This window comes from Primulina tabacum, chromosome 6, assembly GCF_025594145.1.
Source record: "Primulina tabacum isolate GXHZ01 chromosome 6, ASM2559414v2, whole genome shotgun sequence".
Classification (NCBI taxonomy): domain Eukaryota; kingdom Viridiplantae; phylum Streptophyta; class Magnoliopsida; order Lamiales; family Gesneriaceae; genus Primulina; species Primulina tabacum.
The window spans coordinates 38,896,444-38,922,573 of record NC_134555.1 but is presented as its reverse complement, the minus strand read 5'-3'; the positions used below and the strand labels follow the sequence as shown (position 1 = coordinate 38,922,573).

The window sequence follows — 26,130 nt, the reverse complement described above, 5'->3', positions numbered from 1 at the left end:
TGTGCATGATATTTACAGTATAGAATATTTATGCGTTGTACTGTTCTTGTGCACACAGGCTGCTTTCCTGGCTGTGAAAAAACTACTGGCGGCAAACTTCTTGTTTTCCAATCAGGCAAGCTGAATATTGTTTCTTAATAACCTAGGTTCTAAAAGGCATGAAGCGTCTCAATCAAGCTTCAAGCTTTACAAACAAGCGGGTTTAGTACGTGATTAAGCGTGAAAATAGGTTTTTAGTTTTTACTAATTTTAATTAAATTAAGTCAATCAATAGATTAAATAACACATAAATATACAACTTAAAAGTAAATGCATAAAATTTCAAGTTCTGAACAATGTAAAATTCCCAAAATCATAAATTTGAAGAGGAAAACTTCCGTCGTTTGCCGTTGAGTCAAGTGTTGTCTACCAAATATTTATTATTTAAAAGTTAAATTTTATAGAAAAACAAAAATTAGCTTAAACTTTTATTTAAAAAATTGCAATTTTTCGTGTTTTTCACTCTTTTTCATGCTTTTTTGCGCTTTTTCCGGTGGTTTGGTTGACGGTACTTTCACGATTTTTCCCAAAGCGAAGCTTTTTTTCATACTTTGAGCTTAATCCGTGTTTTTTTCGCACTTTTTAGAACACTGGTAATAATTATATACATGTCTACACAAGAACTTAGTAATTCTCCTCCTATTTTCATGCCATATGATGCTAGAATATGAGTCTTCTACTTGAGAAATTTTCTTTTTTGTGCATTTATTGTACTTCATCTATTTTTCCCAAGCATGAAATTTTAGCAATTTGTCATGTTTTTATTTTCTTGGGAATTTTAAATTTTACAGTCCTTGGTTCAGTTTTTGCATTTTGACATGCTTCATAATTTGATACATCGGACCCATAATTTGATGAAAATTTTCAGGTTTTACCGTTTGATATTTAAGTATGACTACCCCGAGTACTAATTATATTGCTATTGTGTTGATAATATTGATGTTACAGTCTTGCCGTCAATTGGCATTGGTTCCTTTTCGTCTAGAGAAGCTGAAGGCAGAACTAATGTAGCAGCTGGGGAGAAGGTATGCTTTCCAAAAATAAGATGTCTATGACACCACATGCTTGTGTCTCGTGTTCGATTTATTTATTCATTTGTTTGTGTGTGTATACTTTGCTGCATTTGTGGTGACCTTTTTCTACCGCCGGATGAAAACATGACTTTAGAATTGCTTGCGGAAGCTTTAACAGTCTTGATAATCTCTGTTTGTTGGCCTTTTTTTCCACCGCCTTTCATTTCCCCTTCATGGCAGTAGTTATTTTATCACAGCCATTGAGTCTGAATGTATTATTGTAGTGCTATTTTCGGTTCACCTTCTTTTGGGTACTAATGAAAGAAGCCCATTTTCTCTATATCCCATGTAAAAAAACATCATAACAAATTCAATGGTCCATTCTTTAAAACAATGAATAATAAAATTCTGATTCAATGCTAATAAGTTTTAATTTCATTTTATCCTAATGGCGTATAGTTATTTGATTCGATTTCTAGTTTCTGTCCGCTAACTTTGGAATCATGCATCTCGTGTTAGAAAAGGATTTTAGCTCTTTTTGTTCTTTGAGAAGGACCCTTAAATTAATTTCTTGCTTCTGACAGAAAGACAAAGCAAAGGTTGGACCTCTTAATTCAACACTGTCTAAAAATATTTTGTAAGAATCTGAACCATAGACTGAGGTGCTCCATAACTCTATGATACTGTAGATAGATGTCATTATTTTTCTTCAAATGCATATTGTAATTGATGCATAAATGGTTTTGATCATCCATTGTGTGCACTCATTAATGTTCCATTAAAATTTCAGCTTCCTGTGTTTAGATTTGAGAGTAACTTCATTGTCAATTCATTAACCCTTGGTTTGTTGTTCGACATTGTTTCTCCATCTCTTTAACGGAGGATAATAATTGACATTTCGGTACTCCTAGATATCAATTGTTCTACTTCTACTAATTGCATTCGTTTTTTAATTCCAGGAGGCTCACAAATTACTCCAATCAATGAATAAAATCATGAAAACAATGGCAATTGAATTTGCTGAGCATCAGGTGCATTTTAATATTTTGTCCCAATAATCAATGATGTTTGCTTTGTTTAAGCATTTTGAAATTTAACATTGGGTTCAATTGAAATTCGTTTCTTGCTATCTTCAATTTCGAAATACTTTCAGGTGTGTGTTGACTTGTTCATTACATCACAAACATATGTAGATATCGCCTCCCTTTCTGTGGTTTCAAGGACTACCGGAGGTCAGGTAAGGAAACAAAGACTTTTTATATTATATATTTTCATGAGCAACCATTATTTATTTGAGGGTCTTATACCTGTATCATCATTGACAGGTTTGAAGTTGATTCCTCTCTAAGTCATTTAGATATGTTGCTTGGATGTCTGAGTTGCATAATTTCTGGTTTTGTAAATTTTGCTGACTCAATTTTGTCTCCAGGTGTACTATTATTATCCTTTCTCTGCTCTTTCTGATCCGGCAAAGCTGTACAATGACCTTCTGTGGAATGTCAAAAGGCCCCAAGGCTTGGAGGCAGTAATGCGTGTCAGATGCAGCCGGGTGAGGTTGTCAATTATGAGGATATAACTTAATTTCTTTGGAGAATGGCTAATCTTTAGCAGATGACTGAAAGTTCTATTTTCTACATAGGGTATTCAAGTTCAAGAATATTATGGAAATTACTGCAAGCGCCTACCAACAGACATTGATTTACCAGCTGTATGTCTCTCTTTCTCTGTTGCTCAAATGTTCTAATAAATTCTGATCCTGATGTTGATCAACAGTATGTGCCAGGGTTTTAGCAATAGCACATTTTTATTCTCACCACTAACTTTCGACTGAAAATAGCTAGTCCTTCGAGACATTAACTCAAATAGTTGCTGCATTGATTATATATCACTAATTGTTTTTTTGAATGACATTATAGAAGTCCAGTATTTCAACAATAAAGTTCATTTATCCTTTCAAGTTTACATTTGGCTTTTCCTTGATTCTTGCTATTAAGAAACATTCATATATTCCCAGGTCTACTGTAAGTTTCTTGCATTATTTTATTTGTTCGATTGAAGAATTAATTTTCTTCAAAATCAAAGTAATCATAAATATTTTTCTTCTATAGTCGGTGAAGAAGTCCTTTAGTTTATATTTAAAAGTAGTACAGCATCCTGAAGGCTGAACTTGTTCAGTAATATAGGTTGTTGACACATTTATGTCTGGAAATTTATTAAAGCATGGGATATTTAGGTGCTGTTTGAAGTTGCGAAAGAAGGTTTTTACAACAATCTTGAGGAAAATGACCTTCACTTTTTGGGTCCAGTTCTTTGAATTCCACTTTACTAAGCATGTGGATCCATTGATCTTGAAATGATAGAAATAAATGAGTGAGATCATGTGGGTTTCGTCTTTCTACTTCTTTCTATTGTTTATGTCATTTAGAGTATTAGTCATTTAATGAATGCTCTCTGTCATATTGCTTCAAAAAAATTGTTTACAACCTTCTAACTTCTAAGTGTACAATATTTGCAAATGCGCACTGTTTTGTACATTTGTTCTCCGCTTTTAATCTTTTAAACACATCATTTGCATGATGTTCTTATCCGTTCTTTATTCTCAAGTTCCTTTCTTGGTACATTTGCTCTATATTACAGATTGCAGAAAAGAATACTTTGTTACCGTTGGACATTCTATTTTTCCATATTTTGTTGTTTGGAACAGAATGGTTTCCTCACCAAGCTTCATTTTTAGCAGATTGACTGTGACAAAACGATAATGGTATCGCTAAAGCACGACGATAAGTTGCAGGAAGGCTCAGAGTGTGTTTTTCAGGTTTAACTTCAATTTTCTGCCCTGCCCTAATTATTTCGGTTTGGACTGCTCACCTAATTTTCCTGATTTGTGTTGAATCTATTATCATATGGATAACGAGATTTGTTATGTTGATTCTCTCTGTGTGTGTGTGTGAGAGAGAGAGAGAGAGAGAAAGAAGTGTATCATCTGATCACTTTGTATGTTTGTGTTGCCTAGTGTGCTCTTCTTTACTCCACTGTGTATGGCCAAAGAAGAATCCGAGTTTCGACTTTGTCTCTGCCTTGCACCAATATGCTGAGTAACCTGTTTCGCTCTGCTGACTTGGACACATGTTTCACTTGCATGTTGAAGCAAGGTAGCTTGCTAGTAAGATTTTTTGGACTTCAGTGAATTTGTGTTCTGTTGAGGATTATGAGTGTTTCAGGTAGTGTAGTCTCCGTTACTTGAATGCATCTGGAACATGATGATTTGGCATGGCTTTTTCAATTGTAAATTATCCCTCATTAGCTCGTTTCATTCATTTTCTGGTGCATAGACATTACATAGCATAAATTTTTGCCCTTTCTTCTATATCCCACCGATGCTGCTGCCCTGATTCAGAGATCAAGCTACAAATGTTTGCATCAACATTTTATACTCTTATCGCAAGTTCTGTGCTACAGTATTTTCTTCTGGACAACTCGTTTTACCCGAAGCATTCAAACTGTTGCCTCTATTTGTTCTGGGTAAGTTTCCTGCTAATAGAACAACGTGGGAATACAATAAATCCCAGGTTTTTGAAATGGATGAACAATGTGTGTCTATTACCTTTGTTATGTTATTTGCGTGGTACCTGAACTCTCAAAAATGGCGAATAAATCTGCAGCCATTATGAGTTGAGGCAAATGTTGAACACTATCTTTTTAAGAAGAATTTACCCTGCCTTGGTGCTTCGGTTTATGACAATCATCTCCCAAGATACAACAACTCCTCTTGCAAATACAATACAGTAATTTGCAAGAATAATAACCAGAGAATGAAGTATACTATCTTTTTAGTAGAAAGAAAGAGAAGGTAGACAGTGCAATGATGTTCAGAAAAATCTGATGCAAAAAAGTGTTAAATGTTGATCCTTGATCGTGTATACATAGATATCAATCTGTAGGGACATGTTTCATCAATGGAGTGTCATTTCATTCAAAAGTCAGATGAAAATAATTAAGGGATACCATTTGGATGCAAAACATCATAAAAACTCGTAACATTTTGTCAACCAGCACCGCTAGGCGCCTAGGCCCCACTTTACGGTGGCCTAGGCTGTGTGGGGCCTAGGCGGCCTTCACAGCCCTGGAAAATTTCCAGGCCCAGAGAGGCACTTAGGCACATCTTCCACAACCCTAGGCGCCTCCCCTGGCTCATGGAACAACCGATTGAATTTTTCCTTTATTTTCTTTTGTTTAATTTCCATTAATTAAATCTTAAACATTCCAACATGTTATTCTTTGAATGTAACTTATTTTTGTTTTAAATGAATACCTTTTAAATTTATCATGGGACTATACTAGTAAGTGTGCATAAAGTAAATGCTGCCTTGGTTAGTGATAGTGAACCTCTGTGCATATCTGCACTTATCCTAAGTTTATCAATTATTTTCTGACAACTCTATACATTGGGTGAAAAATAAAATTACTTGGACTCTTTGCAAAATAAAATTACTTGGACTCTTTCCACCTAATCAGTATTATCTCATTTGATTTTTATGATGCTGTAATCTTCAAGTCATTGGATTCTTTTCTCTTATCATCTGCAGAATGCTTTGATGATTTGGTTGCTTTCTGTTTTTCAGCTTTACTCAAAAGCAGCGGATTACGCCCTGATGGAAGAATTGATGACAGGTCCTTTTGGATTAATTATGTTTCTCCTTTAGCTGCTCCTTTGGTAGTCCCGTTGGTGTACCCCAGGATGATAGTCCTTACTCCTTCATGACCTTGATGAGAAGGTAGGAAGTTTAAGATTTTACGGTGTCATTATTGGTTTCAAGGTGTGCCCCTGATCCCTTTACCTATTATTTCCAAATGGTCAGGAGCCAGATAATGTCGTTATTCCCACCTCTGTTCCACTCTCCAGCGAGCATATCTGTGATGAGGGAGTATATCTTCTAGAGAACGGTGAAGTGTGTTTAATATATGTTGGCAACTCCGTTCAGCCAAGTGTTTTGCAAAAGTTGTTTGGCATCTCATCTATTGAAGACATTTCTAATCAGGTATTGTTGACTTGTACACTGGCTATTTTCCTAGTGTTTTGCATTAGTCCATTTTTTGCTGCACTGGCTAGATGTTTGAACACCCAATCAGTGTTTCAGACACGTGCAGAATATTGAATTGGTGTAGAAGAGGTACAGAACATTTGGAATGAGCACCAATGTTGGTACACACAAGATGTTAAACTAATCTTTTTGATATTTGCACTTTGGAAACATGCATTTTGGTTACTTTGCCGATCAAGATGTCTAATTTCAGGATTTCCCCTTCGAGTAAAATTTTTTCACAATAGTATGACCTGAACATAATTCTTCCGTTTATCAACTTCCATGGTGATGGAGATCATCCACTTGTTTCATTCTTACACCCGTAGAACGGTAGATTATTGTCCATCTGTGTTGAATACGGAGCAAATTGATGCATCAGTATTCTTCCATATCCTAAATTTGGCTGATTAGATCTTCCTTTCTTCTAGTTTGTGTTGCAGCAGCTTGACAATCCACTGTCAAAGAAGGTTAATGCTATATTAAACGAAATAAGGCGTCAGCGATGTTCATACTTGCGGTTAGAATAATTCTTTACTGTTGCTTATAGGAATGAATATTATTTGGTTTGCTTCTCATTCACAATTTTACTTTCTTGCAGCTTGAAGTTGTGCAGAAAAGGTGATCCATCGGGTCAGTGACTTATCATTTTCCACCGTCAACAAATCAGACTTCTTACTTGCCATACCCCACTCCCTACACCTAAGGGTACACATGACCCCAAGTAGTTAGATGTCTCACATGTGCTGGATTAAGTCCTTGAGAGTTGTATATGCGGACTTGAACAATCTGTCCCTCTTGAACTAGCTTTTGGGGTTGAGATAGGTTCAAATTTCAATATTAACATATTATCAGAGCTCAAGCCCACCTCAACCCGATAATGTAAACTTTACACTTGAGTTTTTTTTCTTAGACATGAGGGGTGTGTTATATGTATCACATTGCCTGGATTAAGTCCTTGAAAGTTGTAGGGTTGAGTTAGGTCCAAGTCCCAGTCTAAACACAAGTCAGGCATGAGTAGCGTTTGTTATAGAAGAGTTCGACTTGCAAATTGAGTGATCGAACTAGATCCGTAGTCAAACACTGTTTTAGTTACTTGAGATAGTACTCCGAAGGCTGGAAGATATTAGAAATAGACAAAAATGGCTAAAGTGCTGTCAGATTTTTGTAAACTTAGCTGTCAAATATGAAGTTAATTAAATAACTAAGGTTATGATAGCAGTCTAAAAATATCACAAAAATTACTTGAACTCCAACTTTGAATAAGCTCGATAAGTGCTCGAGCTTTAACTTATATGTGCATGAACTAGACTCAATTAGCTATCCGAGTAGTTCTTTCTCGAACCGGACTTCGTCAAAAGATAGAGTTTGAGTCGAATTCTGACCGAACCGCTGGCTAATTGCATGCTAACTGCCACTCCTTCCCTTTCTCGTGGTCTCTATCCCAACTCCCATAAGACAAGTGTAAGAACTAAAACCTGTTCCGGATCTTACGAGTTAAAAAGTGCATATTTTTGTTTGATGTGCAGGGATGATGTTTTTCTCATACATGGTGGAAGACAAGAATCTGGGCTCGCTTTCTTACGTTGAATACCTCATACACATCCATCGACAAGTTCAAAGTAAACTGACAAATATTTGATGTTTAATATTTATTTTCCATCACCTTTTATCATTTGTTTTGCAATGTATTATTAAGGATCAATCATATGTTGTATCAATTAGATTCAGAGTAGTTGGTCGTCACCACGATTTCGAGGTATAGTTTTCAATCGAAGTAGAAGTTCATAGATGTTTAAGAACAAAATTTGATTTTGTTATAGGAAGTTCTATCTGATTACAAATAAATTTTTTTTCAAAGCTGACTTTTTCTCTTGCTGTGGACTATTGTATGTCGTTGATACCGACCGGTAATGATTTGCTGCGGTGATTGTTTATATCTGGACTTTGTTGATTTTGGTTTGGTTCTCTGTTAAATATTCATCGTACATGTGGAAAACACGTGCATCTATGTAAATACAGTTTGCTTTATTCATCTGTTTTGAAACAAAAAAAGGCTTCTTTATTCCCGTGCCAAAGATGAGGTATCAGGTTCGAGACTCGATTACAATAAACCGCTCCCCAATTAAAAAAAAAGAAAGGATTCTTTCTTTGTACCAAGAACAACTATAAAAATCTTGGAGACGGAGAATGATGAATGTTCTTATGTTCACAGAAATTAATTGTTGAGCTATTGCGGTATGGGGAAATTCCAATCACCATCATCAATGGCTGAAATATCGTTTCAATAGATGTTATTCATTTGTTTTATATAATTTATAATTCAGTATATATACTTAGTATAGCTGATAATTTTCAATCATTTCAATAATCAATTCTAGTTTTAAACATTATCGCAAATACATACATATTTTTACACTTTTTTTTATCTCGAATAATAGCAATTCCTCTTGACAAGGAAAAAGAGCATTTTCTCCGATAAAATGAAACCAAAAAGTGAAAATTATGAAAGGTCTATGTTTTAGAAAAAACAAAAGAGATTATATTATTTTTTTTATCATTTTTAGAATTCAAGATATTGAAAAAATATCTATTATTCTATTCTATTAAAATTGAAAACATGATAGTAATCACTTAGGAAAGACAGTGAACTTTTTTTTTCAATTTTATCATTATATGATATTAATATTACACTTTATTTTTTAAAAAAAAAAATTCAACACATATTTTTATTTTTTTATTTCAATAATTCAAATATCAATTTAATTTTTTCATAATTTTTTAAATTTTATTTTAATTTATCGATAATGATAAAAAAATTATATACACAGGGTAACTAGTAATATATATATATATATATAAAATATGTCAAAGTGTGTTGAATTCTGTTAGGGCCTCAGGTCGCACACCGTCTTCCTCTCTCTTTCCCTCTTTGCTGCCATTGTTTGGGCGGCACGTTCCCCTGTTGTTTAAATATCTCATCCCCTGATCCTCTCACAACGCTCTACCCCCAAATTCAGATTTTCATAAATCGGTGTATAATTTCTGGAGATTCAGGATCGATTTCAGTTTCTTGGGCGCTCTTCAGGTCTCTACCATTTCTATCTTGTTTGTCTTTCTTTTTTTTTCCCTTTTTTTACTGCTATCGCTGATTTTTGGACGATTTCTGAGATTTATTCGGTGTGGTGTCCGTATATTTGAAAATTTAGGGTTTCTGTTTTCATTCTGTACGATGTTTGGTTGGGATTGATAATTTCCATGCCGATTTTTTTTTTTGGTTGCTGAACCTCGTGTTAATTTGTTTCTCTCAGATACTAGTACGGAGACAGCAGATCACGATTTCGGATCTCTGGATCGAGTTATGAGCTTTTCTGATCAAACGAGCGGGAGGGAAAACAGTTATCGACGACCTAGAAACAATCATTTCCAGAATAACCGTCGTGAGTGGGTCCTGCGAGGTTCCGCAGCCACCACGACAACAGTAAGTCCATTAGCTACAGTTGAGACTTCAACCCAGACCGATGATGGAAACGGGAACGGTGTGGGTTCAGTCAATAGGTTGGTTCGACCTGTTCTCCCCAACCGGAATAGGAACCATTTCGGGCCAAGAGGAAACGGTGATCGGTTTATTAATCAACACAAAGAGAAGGAGAAGGATCGGGGGATAGATAGTGGCAAAGAGAAGGCTAAGGTGGTGAAGGACATGAACATTCCTCAACTCTTGCAGGAAATTCAGGAGAAGCTTTTGAAGGGATCTGTTGAATGCATGATTTGTTATGACATGGTTAGAAGGTCTGCCGCAATATGGTCCTGCTCCAGCTGCTACTCAATTTTTCACCTGAATTGTATTAAAAAATGGGCTAGAGCACCTACTTCTGTAGATTTACTGGCTGAAAAGAATCAGGGTTTGAATTGGCGTTGTCCTGGATGTCAATCTGTTCAGCTCGTGTCTTCTAAGGACATTCGATATGTCTGCTTTTGCGGGAAGCGACCAGACCCCCCTTCAGATTTATATTTGACCCCGCATTCTTGTGGCGAGCAATGTGGAAAATTATTGGAAAAAGATGGTCCTGATATTGGCATGAGTAAAGAGGATCTTTGTCCTCATGTTTGTGTTTTACAATGCCATCCTGGTCCTTGTCCCCCTTGCAAGGCCTTTGCTCCACCACGTAGGTGTCCTTGTGGGAAGAAAGTGATTACAACAAGATGCTCTGATCGGAAGTCTGTTCTCACCTGTGGACAAACATGTGGCAAGCTTCTTGATTGCGGGCGGCATTATTGTGAAAGGGTTTGTCATGTGGGTCCTTGTGATCCTTGCCAGGTTCTTGTTAATGCATCTTGTTTTTGCAAGAAAAACATTGAGATTGTTCACTGTGGAGATATGATTGTTAAGGGAGAAGTCAAGGTTGAAGATGGTGTGTTCTCTTGTGGTTTTACTTGTGAGAAGACACTTAATTGTGGCAATCATGGTTGCATCGAAACTTGCCATCCAGGATTATGTGGGGAATGTGAGTTGCTACCTGATAGAATAAAGGCATGCTGCTGTGGTAAGACAGGCTTAAAAGAGGATAGAGAGAGTTGTCTGGATCCTATCCCTACTTGTTCCCAGATTTGTGGAAAGATTCTCCCTTGTGGATTACATAACTGTCAGGATACATGCCATCGTGGGGCTTGTCCGCCATGTCCTGTACTTGTTACCCAAAAGTGTCGTTGTGGTTCAACTTCTCGGACTGTGGAGTGCTACAAGACTGTTTCAGGGATTGACAGTTATACATGCGATAAACCTTGTGGCCTGAAGAAAAACTGTGGAAGGCATCGGTGCAGCGAGCGGTGTTGTCCTCTTTCTAATTCTAACAGCTCTCCCATGGTTGATTGGGATCCTCATTTGTGCTCCATGCCATGTGAGAAGAAGCTAAGGTGTGGGCAGCATTCGTGCATGTCACTCTGTCACAGTGGTCATTGCCCTCCCTGCCTGGAGACTATTTTTACTGACTTGTCTTGTGCTTGCGGCAGAACTTCAATTCCACCTCCTCTCCCATGTGGTACGCCTCTCCCTTCATGTCAGTACCCTTGCTCAGTTCCTCAGCCCTGTGGTCATCCTTCTTCACATAGCTGCCATTTTGGGGATTGCCCACCTTGCTCAGTTCCTGTCGCAAAGGAGTGTGTTGGCGGGCATGTGGTTCTCCGGAACATTCCTTGTGGATCAAAGGATATTAGGTGCAACAAGTTATGTGGAAAGACCAGACAATGTGGCTTACATGCGTGCTCTAGGACTTGTCATCCATCGCCATGTGATTCTTCCACTGGATCAACTACTGGTTTGCGAGTATCTTGTGGGCAGACATGTGGTGCACCAAGGAGAGATTGCAGGCATACTTGTACTGCCCTTTGTCACCCTTCAACTGCATGTCCTGACGTGAGATGCGAGTTTTCTATTACAATTACTTGTTCTTGTGGCCGAATCACTGCAGCAGTTCCATGTGATACTGGGGGCAGCAGTTCTGGATACAATGTTGATACTGTTTTTGAAGCTTCTACAATCCAGAAGTTGACAGCTCCTCTCCAACCTGCAGCAGGCAATGGCGAGAGAATTCCACTTGGTCAGAGGAAGCTTATGTGTGATGATGAATGCGCAAAAATGGAGCGCAAAAAGGTTCTCGCTGATGCTTTTGATGCTAATTCTTCTAACTTGACTGCACTTCACTTTGGGGAGAACGCAGCAGTGTCTGAAGTGCTTTCAGACCTTCTCAGGCGTGACTCTAAATGGGTCTTATCTGTGGAAGAGAGGTGCAAATATCTTGTCCTTGGAAGGGGTAGAGGGGGGCTCAATGCACTTAAAGTTCATGTGTTCTGCATAATGTCAAAGGAGAAGAGAGATGCTGTGAGACTGATTGCAGAAAGGTGGAAGCTATCTGTGAATGCTGCTGGTTGGGAGCCAAAAAGATTTGTTGTCGTTCATGTAACGCCCAGGTCTAAAGCCCCAGCTCGCATACTCGGTGTTAAAGGTTCCAATCTTAGCAACCTAATTCAACCCCCGGTTTTTGACTCTCTGGTGGACATGGATCCCAGGCTTGTTGTTGCTTTATTTGATTTGCCCAGAGAAGCAGATATTAGTGCCCTGGTTCTAAGGTTCGGAGGGGAATGTGAATTAGTCTGGCTGAATGATAAGAATGCCTTGGCCGTATTTGGTGATCCTGCCCGAGCTGCGACTGCTATGAGGCGACTGGATCAGGGGTCTGTGTATTATGGTGCTATTGTTGTTCCTCAAAACGGCAGTGCTACTCCAATCACTTCCAGCACCAACGCATGGGGATCTGCCGCAGCAACCAAGGATGGTACCGTCACTGTGCTGAAAGGGAACCCATGGAAGAAGGCAGTACTGCAGGAACCTGACTGGAAGGAGAGTTCTTGGGGTGCTGAGGAGTGGTCTGCAAATATTGTTGATTCCAAGTTGCCTTCATCGAAAGGGAAAGAAGCTCCCGGCATGGCTTCTAGCAACAGATGGAGTGTTTTAGATTCGGGAAGCACCTCGAAATCATCTAATGATTCAGTTAAGCTTGAGCATATGTCAAAACAGCCAGAAAGTCCTTCAGCTACTGAATCTAAACCAGAGGTTATTTGCATGAACCCTTCAACACTGCAAGAAGGGGTGAGCGACGACCAATCTGGCGATGTGGTGGACGATTGGGAGAAAGCATGTGAATGATAAAAAAAGCTAACAAATACAAATTTTGATTAGGAGTATTGGTGTTATATTTTGATTTGAGTGTTGTGGATGCTTGGGAGGACATGCGCCGTTGAGTGGCTTCTTTCGCTGTATTTTGTTTTGCGATTCCTTTTCTTTGAAGGGGGGTTGGATATGGTTTTTAGGTGTATTTTCTCGGACTCTAGCTCAGCCTACCTTGTTCTGGCTTGGCTTCTATGAAAATGAAATTTTCTACCCTATTTATTATAGTCTATCGGACAGTTTAAATTTGAATATACAAATATGATTAAATTTGCAAATCATTCTGTCCAAATTGTTCGTCAATCCCTCACCTTTATCAATCATTAAATTGTAATATAAAATACATTCAAGATATTACTTTTTGTATGATTAATTGAATTTATTTGTTTTGATTAATTGGATTCATTTATTCGTCATAAATTCGACAAATTCTTTCTTAAAACTTCGCGCTTGAAGTGATTTTAATCGAAATTTGATATAATGAATCTTGGTATTCAAGAAAATAAAAGCAACGCTGCTCCCAATTTCAGCAAACTAACTAAGCTACAATTGTTTTGTTACTAAATTCTTACTCAAACCCATGCTATGAAATGATTTTAACTGAAATTTATGCTTACGAGTCTTCATTGCCAAACTAATTAATTCATCTAAAATTTATGCTTACGAGTCTTCATAAAAATATTTAATTTATATTTGAAAAATAAAATAAAATTCGAATTTTTTTTAATATTATAAGAATGATAAATTCTTACTCAAACCCATGGGACACTTGAGCTAATAGTCTCGCTCTGATATCAATTTTTAGGATCAACTGGTATTGTTGTTAATCAAAACGCAATTTTATCTCTTATACTAGTGGCAGCGCATAATACACTTATTTGGGTACTGATGGGTCGAACTCTTATGCTCATGAATCTCAGAATATGTATCTATCTGCTGGTGATGTCTAATATCTGTTAGAGATCAGACTCACTTTTTTCCTACCACCGGTTCTATCCCTAACGAAAAAAGTATTATCTGTTAAGATCCGACGTTACTCTTTTACAGCCAACTAGTCAACCAGATCAAGCAACACAATATCAGTGGTTTGACGTACGAGAATTTCCCCCGAGATCATCCTATTTCAATACTACTCTCACTCATTCATGATTAACCCAACAATTATACTCGACAATCTTCAAATGAAATGAACACTCTTTTATACACACTTTTTCATATACATTATAGATATTATTTTTTCAAATTTTACATCATATATTTTCATATTAATCAAAAAAATATTTTTTCATAATATTTCAGCAATAAAAAATATACCAAACAAAATATTTCATTCAGTTATCACGTTATCACCTAAAATTTCAAATTGAATATTTAATTTTTTTTATCAAAATAACTAAAAAATTAAGACAATCAAAAATAACATAACAACATGATCAGTAGAGAAGAAATTTGAAGATCGGGCATGTGCACATCGTCCCGCTGGATTGGAGTTTACATGCTGAACAAAGACCGGCGAGATTTTATAGGTAGTTGGATGGGATATGGGATTGGATGGAGGTCATGGGGTGGCTGAAGTGTTTGATCGGTGAAGAAGATGGTGGTGCCACCGTAGTTTGGTGGGCCACTCTCCCCATTTCCTGCCGGGGTTACACACGATTGCGCAGCTCGCAAGATATTTCTAAAAAAAATCGTTATCTATATGTATATATATGTTTGCACGAATAAAGCAAACACGGGCCTGGTTTCTTATCAAATAACAGCGACTGTTCTCAAGAATGCCTTGTCAGGTTTGGAGCACAGCTCATCGTATTCGGGACTTTATGGCTCGGGCATGAAAGGGCGACTTATGGTAGGCCTGTTAGGTAGGTAGCTGGCATAAGGGTACTGCACGAAATTCGTTGCCGCGTGAAGGGCAGATGCCAACGGCCATATGATGATGGTGCATGAGTCTATAAGCTCCTTTCGAGTTGCCATTTTAGGCCACCAGGGAACGTTCTTCTTGTCTCAGTGTCCCTCTTCCCTCACATCCTTCCACCATTATTGTAACTCGGTGTCTTTTTCAGTAGCCTCTTATGATTTGTAGTACAAGTTGCAGTAATTCTCAACCCATGTTTCTATGGCTGACCAGGTTTCCAGTCCTTCGACCGCATTTGGATAGTCTTCGAGTAATAAACGAATGCGGTGTGGTGAATCTGTAGCCTCCACTGCCATTCCTCTGCTGGTGAAATGCAAGTGATCGTGTCATGTCAAAATCCAAAAACCTGGCATGAAGCTCTGGCTGATGGGGCGAAAACCCAATCCTTGTAAAGCACAGAAGAAAGCGTCGATGTATATTCATGGTGTCACGGAAGTGTGGATGCAGAAGCTTGTGGATGAGATGAAGCACACTTAGCTGCCTATTTTCAGCATAACAAATGGCTCGATCACAGCATGTGTATGTAACCTATATATATTGTTTGGGCTCAAAATAATTAAATTAGAAGCCCAATTTAATTATTTAATTCGAAGCCCAATGAAAGTAGAAATTAATTAAAAGCCCATCAAACGCAGCGGGTTGATTTTTAAAACCGATCACGAAGCACTGTAAAAGGGGGCAGATCATGGGAGCAGAGATAGATCGTTGCTTGAAAAGAGGGAACGTGGATCATGTGGGAGTGGTGAGAAGCGGCACAGTGGTGGGAAGAAAAGGGCATCGGAAAACACAAAAAAAGGGACACAACTCAACTCTACACAGACAAATCTGCAAAAGCTTTCTGCTAAAATTCCAATATTCAAGCAATAGTTTTTCAAGCTTTCCAGCATATTTCTAGCAATTTACGTCTTCTCGTTTTAGATTTCATCAACTCTATTTGTTATATTTTTATGTCTTGTAAATTCCTACGGTTTATTGAAAATATAAACATTGTCAGGGGTTTATTCCTCAAATTCCAATAGTTTTCTTCATTTTGGCGTTATAGTTGTCTTAGGAGATTAGAACCGACGGTCAAATTTAGAATTCACTTTCGTTTGTTTTTAGAAGTTAGATTTTTATCATTTTCACACAAATCGGTGCACTTTCGCACCTGGCACGCCCGCAATCTCAAATATTGTGCAAACATATTTTTGGCATGCCCAGTGGGACCATCACTATGCCGCCAAGGAGAAAAGAAAACGTCAATCAAGGGGATGGGGAGTCTCAACCAAGCCAGGAAGAGGTTCACCCTCCATTGATAGAGCAGCCAGCCGCTGAAGAGCCGACCAGGGAGTTGGCAAGTAATGTTCCAGAGGTGTATGCTCATATTTCAAACCGGTTGGTTGAAGAGTTGACTGCTATGAAAATTGAAGAAATATCACAAGCACTGTCCAAGGCTATGTCTGATTGCTTGAAGACAGTATTGGGAAAACCGAACCAGTCAACCAACAAAGAGCAGAATGTAAGTGAAAAAGAAGGGATCCAAGGAAGTAATCAAGTACATGAATTCGACCAGAGAGTTGGAAACTCAAAGGCTGGCGATCCTCGCCGCCCGGAGTTTACTCTCCCAAATCAGCCAGAAAGAAGGTATACACCACCTCACAAGAGAGAAGAAAGCCTAGGAGGGAGGGCTCTGCCATATCCACATGCTCATGGAGTAGGGGAGCTTGAAACAACCAGTTACTCAAGTGTACAGCGTGACCAATCCTCTATACCAACCGGGAGCGTATGAAGATATGTCACACATGGATTATCAAGGAGTAGATGGGGGCTTCCCAGGAGGTAATTTTGGTTTAAATGCAGGGTTTCAAGCTCGGGGGGCAAATTACTACCATCACCAACTCCCCGCTCGGAACGTGCACGGGATTGATCCAGAAATGGTGAGAGAGGCTGTTCAAGAGCTATATGGGCCGGCCTTGAAACAGATTGGCCGCCCAGAGTTCCACAAACCCTATCCAGACTACATAGACGTGAATAACCCGTACCCAAGGGGTTATAAAGTTCATGATTTCAGTTTATTCTCCGGGGATGATGGCCAGTCCAGCATGGAACACATAGCCAGATTCACCATCCAGTGCGGGGAATTGGCCAACTTAGAGAACTTCAACAATCTAAAGTTGCGGCTATTCCCGAATTCCCTCACTGGGACTGCATTTGCTTGGTATGCATCACTTCCCAGAAATTCAGTGATGAGTTGGCAAGAGATGGAAAGACAATTTCACATTCAATTCTATAGAACAGAGCCAGAAGTGTGAATTGCCGACTTATCCAAAATCACTCAAAAGAAAGGAGAGTATGTGGAATATTTCATAGACAGGTTCAAGAAGATAAAGAATAGGTGCAAGGTATTCCTACCTGAGACCAAGTTCATGAAGATGGCACAAAAGGGGCAGGATTTTGAATTAAGGAAGAAATTTCAAGATATGGAGTTCAGGGATTTCTTTGAGCTAGCCGCCAAAGTGGCTGAATACGAAGAACTCTTGCGGGAAGAGTCATACAAGAAGAAAACTGCTATGGGGTCTTATTATCAGGAGGTGGAAGACGTGGCATTGGCAGAGATTCGATCAGCTAGGTCTTGCATAGTTCCCCCCGCTAAAAAAGAAGCCAGCAGAACTTGAAAAGAAGAACAGCTCCCAACTCCCCAAAAACATACAGTATACATTTGATGTGTCAAAGACCGAGGAAGTTTTCGATTTCTTGGTAAAAGAAAAATTCATCACCTTTCCACCTGATCACAGGATTCCACCCACAGAAGAGCTGAAAGGACGAGTGTGGGGACCCGGGCTCTAACTCAATTCTTTTCGGGATTAGTCGGATCATGGTTCAAAAATACGGGTCAAAATTTTGTTTTTAACATTAAATCAAATGTTTATAACTCAAGCACCACATAATTCTATATTCATTTCATTACAACAAACATAATATACATGCCTCGTTTTATTCATATTCTACAAACCAGTAATTAAATACAGTACATATCAAAAGTACTACTACTAGTTCATCTGCTACGCCCGTGATCACCACGCTATGTCCATCTCTCACCTCTGCCGCGAGCCTGATCCTGCCCCACCTGTTGTTATGCACACATACAGACATAACAACAGCCGGAAACTCCGGTGAGAACAAATCCCAGTATAAAACATGTAAACATGCTGATACATAATCATAAATCATGACTCAAGGCAATAATAATGGGCTCCATAGTCTATGAAATCAATCTATATAAACATGCAATTCACATCAAATCATGTCTGGACTCGACTCGACTCTACTCTAGGGATCCTGGTGTGAATAAGACGTCACTGTCTGTCACCTACCCTCCCAATCGGGGTAACTGTAAGTCTTATTCCTAGACTTCGGTCATGTCTGTATCGAATGTCTACAATCAGAGTGAATCTGATCTAAAGCGTCGATACCACCGAACATCTAGTTTGGCAAGTCTGCCAATGATTCTCCTATCTCAAAGGCTTGAATATAAATATATAAACAAGACAGCATCATATCAAGAGATTTGAATATAAATCTATAAACAAATCATAATCATATCAAAAGACAAGCAACTAATCTAGTATGTGATTTTGTTGGAAACTCAAATTGAATCTTATTTGAGTTGTGTCTTCCCCAAACAAAACATGAATTATACCTTTCGTCGCACAATCTGTGTCGTAGTCAAAGTCTCGAAGACGAATCTGTCAATACCAAATCTGAAATGGAAATGTTGATACATATTATATTAATCTCTAATCTCAATCAACACATATCCAATTCAATACTTGATCTCGGTACAATTTGACGGCATAACGACGTAATTTCTCGATACCGGTCAATCCATCTCTCAACATATATCACCAATTCATAATTCTCAACTCATAATCATCATCATAAGCACATGATAGTACTCAAAATCTGCATATTTAATTCTAAACATGCTGGAAAATAATAACTATAGCATACAACGTCCGTTCTTCGATCCGGTTGCGTTTCTACGATATCAATAATATCAAGAACATATTATAGAACTCAATTCATCCTTCTCCTAACACATATATATCAAAATGTGCTGGAATTGAATGAAACTTACATCTTCTTGTAGCTAGTGATGAGAGGAACTCAAAACCAAAATCGGATTAAAGTTTGGATGTAAAAATCTTGTACAAGCTAGCTTCAAAAGTGAAAGAACTTTCCTTTTCCTTGATCCCTTCTCCCTCTCGATTCTCAGCTGTCCAGGAGAGGAAATGAAGACACATAATATATATATCTTGCATGTTGAGGGGCAAGTGTCATATTTTTCAAGTAGCACGTATGACCGCGGGTGCGGTAGTTCATGAACCGCGGCTGCGCTCAAGCTTCGACGGTCCATCCACATTTGCATAAACATCGACCGCGGGTGCGGTCAGTTCTGCACCGCGGGTGCGGTGTCATTTCAGTAAATACTTTCCAACTCTCTGTCCATCAACCGCGGGTGCACTCTTTCTTGGACCGCGGGTGCGGTGACCCTACTGTAAAATTGGCCAACTTTCTGTCCATGCACCGCGGGTGCGGTGCTTCTCTAAACGCGGGGGCGGTCTCCCTTCAAGCAACATTTCATCTTTGCATTTAAATATGACCATCTAGGGCATTACAACGAGAGTATTGTAAGTATCACAACTCCTACAATCATGGTACTAAATCTTGTTGGGCGTTCAAGAACATCTTCCAGGACAGAATTAACAAAGGAGTTGTGAAATTTCCTAACAAACAAGAGTCTGTGGCGGTGGATGATGATCCTTTTCCCCCAGTAGCTTTGGTTAATGTGAATGTGACAGACTTGAGGGATCTTCTCAATGAGAAAAGAAACCGATCCTTTGCAGTGAAAGACCGAGTAATCAAGAAATATTGGATCCCAAAGGGTCAACTGTTTGAAGCTCATGGAAGGCATAGGTGCCGATCGAATACGAACAGTTCAGCAGCGTTTTCCCAGAAATGTTGGTGAATCCGCGGCCTATCGGCCGAGGAACCAACAATTCCTTGAAAGACCGGTGCTTGAGAATCAAAAGTTCAGAGGGGAATCATCTCGTGAGCAGGTTCAGAGATACTCGGACAAGAGAAATGCATATGAAGTTGAGTCACGAAGGGCGGAAACCAGGAAAATATCAGCTGATCAAGGCAGGAAGCGGTGTGCATATGAAATCTCAAAAGGAAAAATGCTTGAGAGCATGAGAGCAAAGCCCAGATACGTCCTTCCAGCTAGAGGGGAGTTCAGTGAGTCTTGGAGAGTGGCCCAACACAAAAAGTTTCCTAGGCCACCGACTAGGACTCAAAAGAGACGGTTGTTGAGAGAAAGAGCTATTTCAAGAAGAGAGGAGTCCGCTAAGTTGAAAGATGAAACCACAATTGATGTTCCAGTCTCCAGTGAGCCAGTGGGGAGTAAATCCAAGTTTGGAAGATCGGCTACTGAGGATAAGTTTGTGGAGGATGATGATGATTTGTTGAGCGAAGAGGATGATCAAATAAGAAAAACAATTAATTTTCGTGTTGGAGAGTTTCACATCACTGTAGATTGTGCCACAGGAATGGTGATACTAGCGGAGAGGTTTAAAATGATAGAAGAAGAGAATGAGGAGTTGATGCCCAAGGAATCAATGCAAAAAGAAGAACACGCAAATAAACTCCCTCAAGGGAGTTCGAGAGTGATTATCAAGGAAGGCCACCCAGATAAGCCTCAGCAGGTGATACTTGAAAAGCCTACACCAGCCATGACCAAGCACATAAGGCCGTTGAACATCAAAGCCCACGTGAACGGGAAGCCAGTGTCTAGGGTGTTGATTGACAATGGTTCAGCTGTGAATGTTCTTCCAGTAAGAATGTTAAAAAGTCTAGGCAAAACTGAAGAAGACTTGATTCCTTCGGAAGTTTCGATTGCTGCATTTACAGGGGAAACCACCAAGACCATTGGGGTATTCCCCGCTGATGTTACTGTAGGGAGCATGTCGTCTTTATGTGCATTTTTTGTGGTGAACTCCTCCGCCAACTTCCAAGCTTTGTTAGGCAGAGATTGGATCAATGCAAACCAGTGCATCCCATCCTCAATGTACAAACTGTTGTTATTTTGGAAAGGGGATGATGTGTAGGTCGTAGAAGCGGATGGACAGCCCTTTCAAACAAGCGCAAGTGTAGTTGAGGCTAGATATTACAATGGGGATTTTGGGCCCATCAAAATCCGTAGCAATAGCAAGAAAGGAAAATCTACTGTACATGCAAACACCAACTCCAAGCTCGGTGTTGGAAAGAATCCTCAAGCCTACTGTTATCGTGCTGTCTAGGCCGATAATTCAGCCGCTGATTGAGGAGATTGATGATTGATTTGAACCAAAAAGAAAAGGAGGTAGCTGCAACCTCTATATGGAAGGCACATGTGCAGCAAGTACTGGACAAACTAAAGGAAGAGGAAGCATGGGACACTTATGAACTGAAGTTGTCCAAGAAGAAGAATATGAAGAGGATGAGCTCCAAGTCGATGAGTTGTTGATGGCGCCATCTCAAATGGAAGATGGCCAACACGAAGTTCAAGACCCATTGGAAGAGATTAACTTGGGAGAGCTTGAGAATCCAAAAGTAGTATATGTGAGTAAGCTACTGGAAGAGCAGTTGAAGCAAGACTTGATCAGCATGTTGAAGGAATACAAAGATTGTTTTGCATGGAGTTATGATGACATGCCAGAGTTGGACCGAAAATTGGTCGAACACCGACTTCCACTCAAGGAAGGTTTCAAACCATTTCAACAGTCCATCTCGTCGCATGTCAAAAGAAGTTGAATTGAAAGTGAAAGAGGAAGTTGAGAAATTGTTAAAGGCCAAGTTTATAAAACCAATCAGATATACCGAATGGCTTTCGAACATTGTGCCAGTCATGAAAAAGAATGGCAAGGTCAGAATATGCATCGACTTCCGAGACTTGAATTGTGCAACTCCCAAAGATGTATATGTGATGCCGATACCTGATATGTTGATTGATTCAGTGGCTAGACATGAGTTGTTGTCTTTTATGGACGGATTCTCGGGTTACAATCAGATCAAAATAGCGGAAACTGACACTCACAAAACAGCGTTCAGATGCCCGGGAGCTGTTGGTACGTTTGAATGGCTTGTTATGCCATTCGGGCTAAAGAACGCAGGGGCCACGTATCAAAGAGCTATGAACTCGATCTTTCATGACATGATAGGGCATCATATTGAAGTATATATAGATGATATCGTTGTGAAGTCTAAACAAGCTGCTGATCACATTGAACACTTGAGAAAGAGTTTCCAAAGAATGAGGCAACATGAGTTGAAGTTAAATCCATTGAAATGTGCCTTTGACGTGAAAGCATGAAACTTTTTGGGATTTCTGGTGCATCAGAGGGGAGTTGAAGTGGATAAAAATAAAGCCAAAGCCATTATGGAAGCAAATCCGCCTAGAAACAAAAAAGAGTTACAACGCTTTCTTGGGCAAGTGAATTACTTGAGGCGTTTTATTTCTAACCTTGCAGGGAAGACAATGGAGTTTTCACAGCTGTTGAATCTCAAAGACAGCAGGGAGTTCAAATGGGAAGAGTCGCATCAGAGAGCTTTTGATGTCATCAAGAGATATTTATCTAACCCACCAGTTCTTATGCCTCCCAGGTATGGAATGCCCCTTAAGTTATACATCTCCTGCTGCTCATGAATCGATTGGATGCCTACTAGTTCAAAATAATCATGAAGGAAATGAACAAGCCATCTATTATTTGAGTAGATTCCTTACTCCAGTGGAAGTGAAATACTCTGTGATTGAAAAGCTATGCTTAACACTGTATTATGCATGTACTAAGTTAAGACATTATTTGATTCAATCAAGAGTGTTTGTGGTGGCTAAAACCGATTTGATTAAATACATGCTTAATAGACCCATTCTCTCGGGGCGGATTGGTAAATGGTCTTTGGCATTGGCCGAGTTTACATCGACCTATTACTCCCAAAAGTTAATAAAAGGCCAAGCTATCGTCGATTTTTTAGCTGATCATCCTTCACTTGATGGGTTTATTGGAGAACAGGCTGAATTTCCAGTTTGTGGAGTGGGAGTTCAACCCTGGGAGTTGAAGTTTGATGGATCAAGTACAGAAACAGCAGCTGGAGCTGGTATTGTGATCACCTCCCCAAGAGGTGTGAAAACCGCTCTATCTTTTAATTTGGGTTTTCCATGTACTAACAATCAGGCGGAATACGAAGCATTGGTCATTGGATTGGAAATTCTGAAAGATTTAGGGGCGAAAGAATTGTTAATATCAGGGGATTCTCAGCTGGTACTCAAACAGCTGTCAGGGGAGTTCAAATGCACAAGTTTGTCCTTGGCTCCATACTATACTGCGGAATCCCAACTCCTAGATGATTTTGAAGAAGTGTCATTAGTACACGTCCCAAGACAAGAAAATTGGGAGGCAGACGAGTTGGCACAGGTTGCTTCGGGATTGAAGATGTCTCCAGAACTCACACACAGGCTAGTGTTGATTCAGAAGAAAAACCATCCTTCAATTCAGCAAAGAGGGATTCAGGTAGACATGCTCAACTTGGATGTAAACTTAGCTGGTGACTGGAGGGATGACATGAAAATGGTGCTAGAATCAACCGGGAGAGATATTCCACATGGTTTAAAAATGAGAGCTCTTAATTACGTTTTAGTAGAGGGAGATTTGTACAGGAAAGGGTTAGATGGTCTGCTCCTCAGATGCTTCCCAGAGTCTTTGGAGGTCATGAAGTAAGTTCATGAGGGAGTGTGTGGAGCGCATCAATCTGGAATAAAGATGAGATGGTTGATAAGGAGGTATGGCTACTATTGGCCATCTATCCTGAAAGATTGCATCAAATATGCTAGGGGATGCCAGCCATGTCAGAGACACGGGAACATCCAAAGAATTCCGGCGGATGAGCTTTACAGCGTTGTCAAACCATGGCCATTCAAAGGCTGGGCCATGGACTTAATAGGGAAAATCTACCCCTCATCATCTAAAGGCCACTCGTTCATCCTTGTGGCTACAGATTTTTTCACCAAATGGGTAGAAGCAGTGTATTTGAAGAAAGTGGAGCAAGGGGATGTCTTTAACTTTGTGAAAGAGAATCTTATTCATAGATTTGGAATTCCAAAGTCATTGACCACGGATCAGGGAACTATGTTCACATGCTCATATATGAGGGAGTTTGCACGAAGACTATGGAATTAAATTGATAAACTCATCCCCTCATTACCCACAGTCCAACGGACAAGCCGAAGCGTCAAATAAAGTGTTGATAAAGATTCTACAAAAGATGATGGAAGAGAATCTCAGGGATTGGCCAAGGCTATTATCAAAAACTTTGTGGGCATACAGAACATCCAAGAGGACTGCCACTGGAGTGAGCCATTTTTCCCTTACCTTTGGCCATGATGCAGTGCTCCCATTGGAGATTATGGTACCATCAATGCGAGTGGCAAAGCAAAACGAACTTTCCCTTGAGCATTATAATGAAGCAATGATCATGGAGTTAGAAGAACTGGATGAGCTGAGAATCCAAGCGTACAATGCTTTGCTGTTACAAAAACAGAAAGTGTCGAGAATCTACAACAAAAGAGTTAACAGAAAAAGTTTCCATGAAGGAGAATTAGTATGGAAGACCATACTACCACTAGGAACAAAGGATAGGGAGCTGGGCAAATGGTCTCCCAACTGGGAGGGACCATTCAAGGTACATAAGGTGTTAGACGGAAATGCATATTGGCTATCAAGCTTAGATGGCCATCCACACAAAAGATGCATAAACGACAAGTATCTCAAGCCATATTTTCCAAATATGAGGGAAGGAGTAGGAAAATCTTGCGAGTGAAGCTAATATTCAGTGGGGAGTTGGCCTTCGGGGCCACTTTTGTATATATTAAGTTCCTTATTTCAAGATGTCATGTGATGTAGGCCTTAGGGCCACTGAAACAAATAAATATCTGTTGTTTATGATTCAACAATAAAATTGATCGGAGAGAGTGGGACAGTAAGCCAGTTTCATTCATTATTTTGAAGGCTCTTTATTTCACTAGGGAGTCGGCCTTATGGCCACTTATTCCCAATGTTTTTATGGTACGAGAAATCATGGTGAAGTAGACCATACCGCCATTATAAATTGGTTGCTTGCATGTGCAGTGACAGACTCATGAAGTAGGCCTTGAGGCCATTTAGAATATGGCACGAAAGGAACACAGTGAGCGGGGAGTTGAGCTCACCGAGCGGACAACGAGTAATAAAGGAAGAACTTAAGAGAACAAAGGCGTTATGCGAACCCCAAGAGGACCCAGAAGTTGACTTTGGAAGAAAAATAGGCTAACCAAGCCATTTTTGTATGTTCTAGCTTCATGTTCATATTGTAAGATTTTATCTGAAGTAGGTCGTAGGGCCACTAATGTAAATATTGGTTGGTTATGAAATAAAAATGATCAATTCAAGTTGGCCAGGAGGCCACTTTTATCATATTGAATTCATTTTATTTCGATAGAGAATAAAGAGAGGAAATAATCTTGAGTGGGGAGTTTTAAGCCAACATATGGTTTTGATTGAAGCTATTGAAATGAGTTGGGTTAAGTGGATTAAGAACGAATAGAAATTCCTTCCCAACATCCAATACACAACATCACATACAAACACATCCTCATTCCACATCCAACACCCAACAACCACAACACCAAACCAACAGTCAACAAATAAAAAGCGGAGTCACCACATGCAAGAACAGTAAGTAAACGTGTATGCGGGAAAGGGATCCTAACTGAAGTGCAAATGCATATACATGTATACGGGAAAGGGATCCGACTGAAGTGCAAATGCATATACGTGTATGCGGGAAAGGGGTCCGACTGAAGTGCAAATGCATATATGTGTATATAGGAAAGGGATCCGACTGAAGTGCAATGCATAATGTTTGGGACGAGGGAATCGTCTTGAGTGGATGCAGCACATAAGAGCATGTAAGAGTTGAGAGTTACCTGTGTTTCAAGAATCCCCAAATGACACCAAGGCTTAAGTGTCGAATGCACCGGAGAACTGAAGTCAACCCATGGCCAATTCTCAATCCAGTATTACCTGTGAAGAGCAAACATGTGAACCGCATATACAACAAGAGATTACATACCTATGCTTTTCACCGCCTGTTGAAATGGCACCAGAGGTAAACGTAGAGCAAAGGCCAATGTATAGCCAGACAGCCTCGAAGTCCATAATTTCCTTTTTAAAGGTAGACGAATCAAATGAATCAGACAAATAAGCGTAAATGTCTATCGTGCCACTTCTCAGAAAAGAATCA

At 39.4% G+C, this 26,130-nt stretch overlaps 3 protein-coding genes and 1 pseudogene across 3 annotated transcripts; all 4 read left to right on the top strand.

Annotated features, from left to right (window-relative positions):
- The window catches only part of LOC142549413 (protein transport protein SEC24 B-like), a 39,504-nt pseudogene extending 31,501 nt beyond the window's left edge, over positions 1-8,003 (top strand).
- Positions 8,004-9,010: 1,007 nt separating this feature from the next.
- Positions 9,011-13,090, top strand: LOC142549412 (NF-X1-type zinc finger protein NFXL1). The gene is made up of 2 exons (XM_075658346.1): positions 9,011-9,221; positions 9,445-13,090. The coding sequence occupies exon 2, from the start codon at positions 9,495-9,497 to the stop codon at positions 12,837-12,839; it is 3,345 nt and encodes a 1,114-aa protein (XP_075514461.1). The 5' UTR covers positions 9,011-9,221; positions 9,445-9,494; the 3' UTR covers positions 12,840-13,090.
- An 8,228-nt stretch (positions 13,091-21,318) lies between these two features.
- Positions 21,319-24,029, top strand: LOC142550256 (uncharacterized). The gene is made up of 4 exons (XM_075659493.1): positions 21,319-21,556; positions 22,323-22,455; positions 22,568-23,566; positions 23,684-24,029. The coding sequence occupies exons 1-4, from the start codon at positions 21,319-21,321 to the stop codon at positions 24,027-24,029; spliced, it is 1,716 nt and encodes a 571-aa protein (XP_075515608.1).
- An 85-nt stretch (positions 24,030-24,114) lies between these two features.
- LOC142550255 (uncharacterized) lies at positions 24,115-24,669 on the top strand. The gene has a single exon (XM_075659491.1). It carries the CDS (start codon positions 24,115-24,117, stop codon positions 24,667-24,669), a length of 555 nt encoding a protein of 184 aa, XP_075515606.1.
- Positions 24,670-26,130: the final 1,461 nt, after the last annotated feature.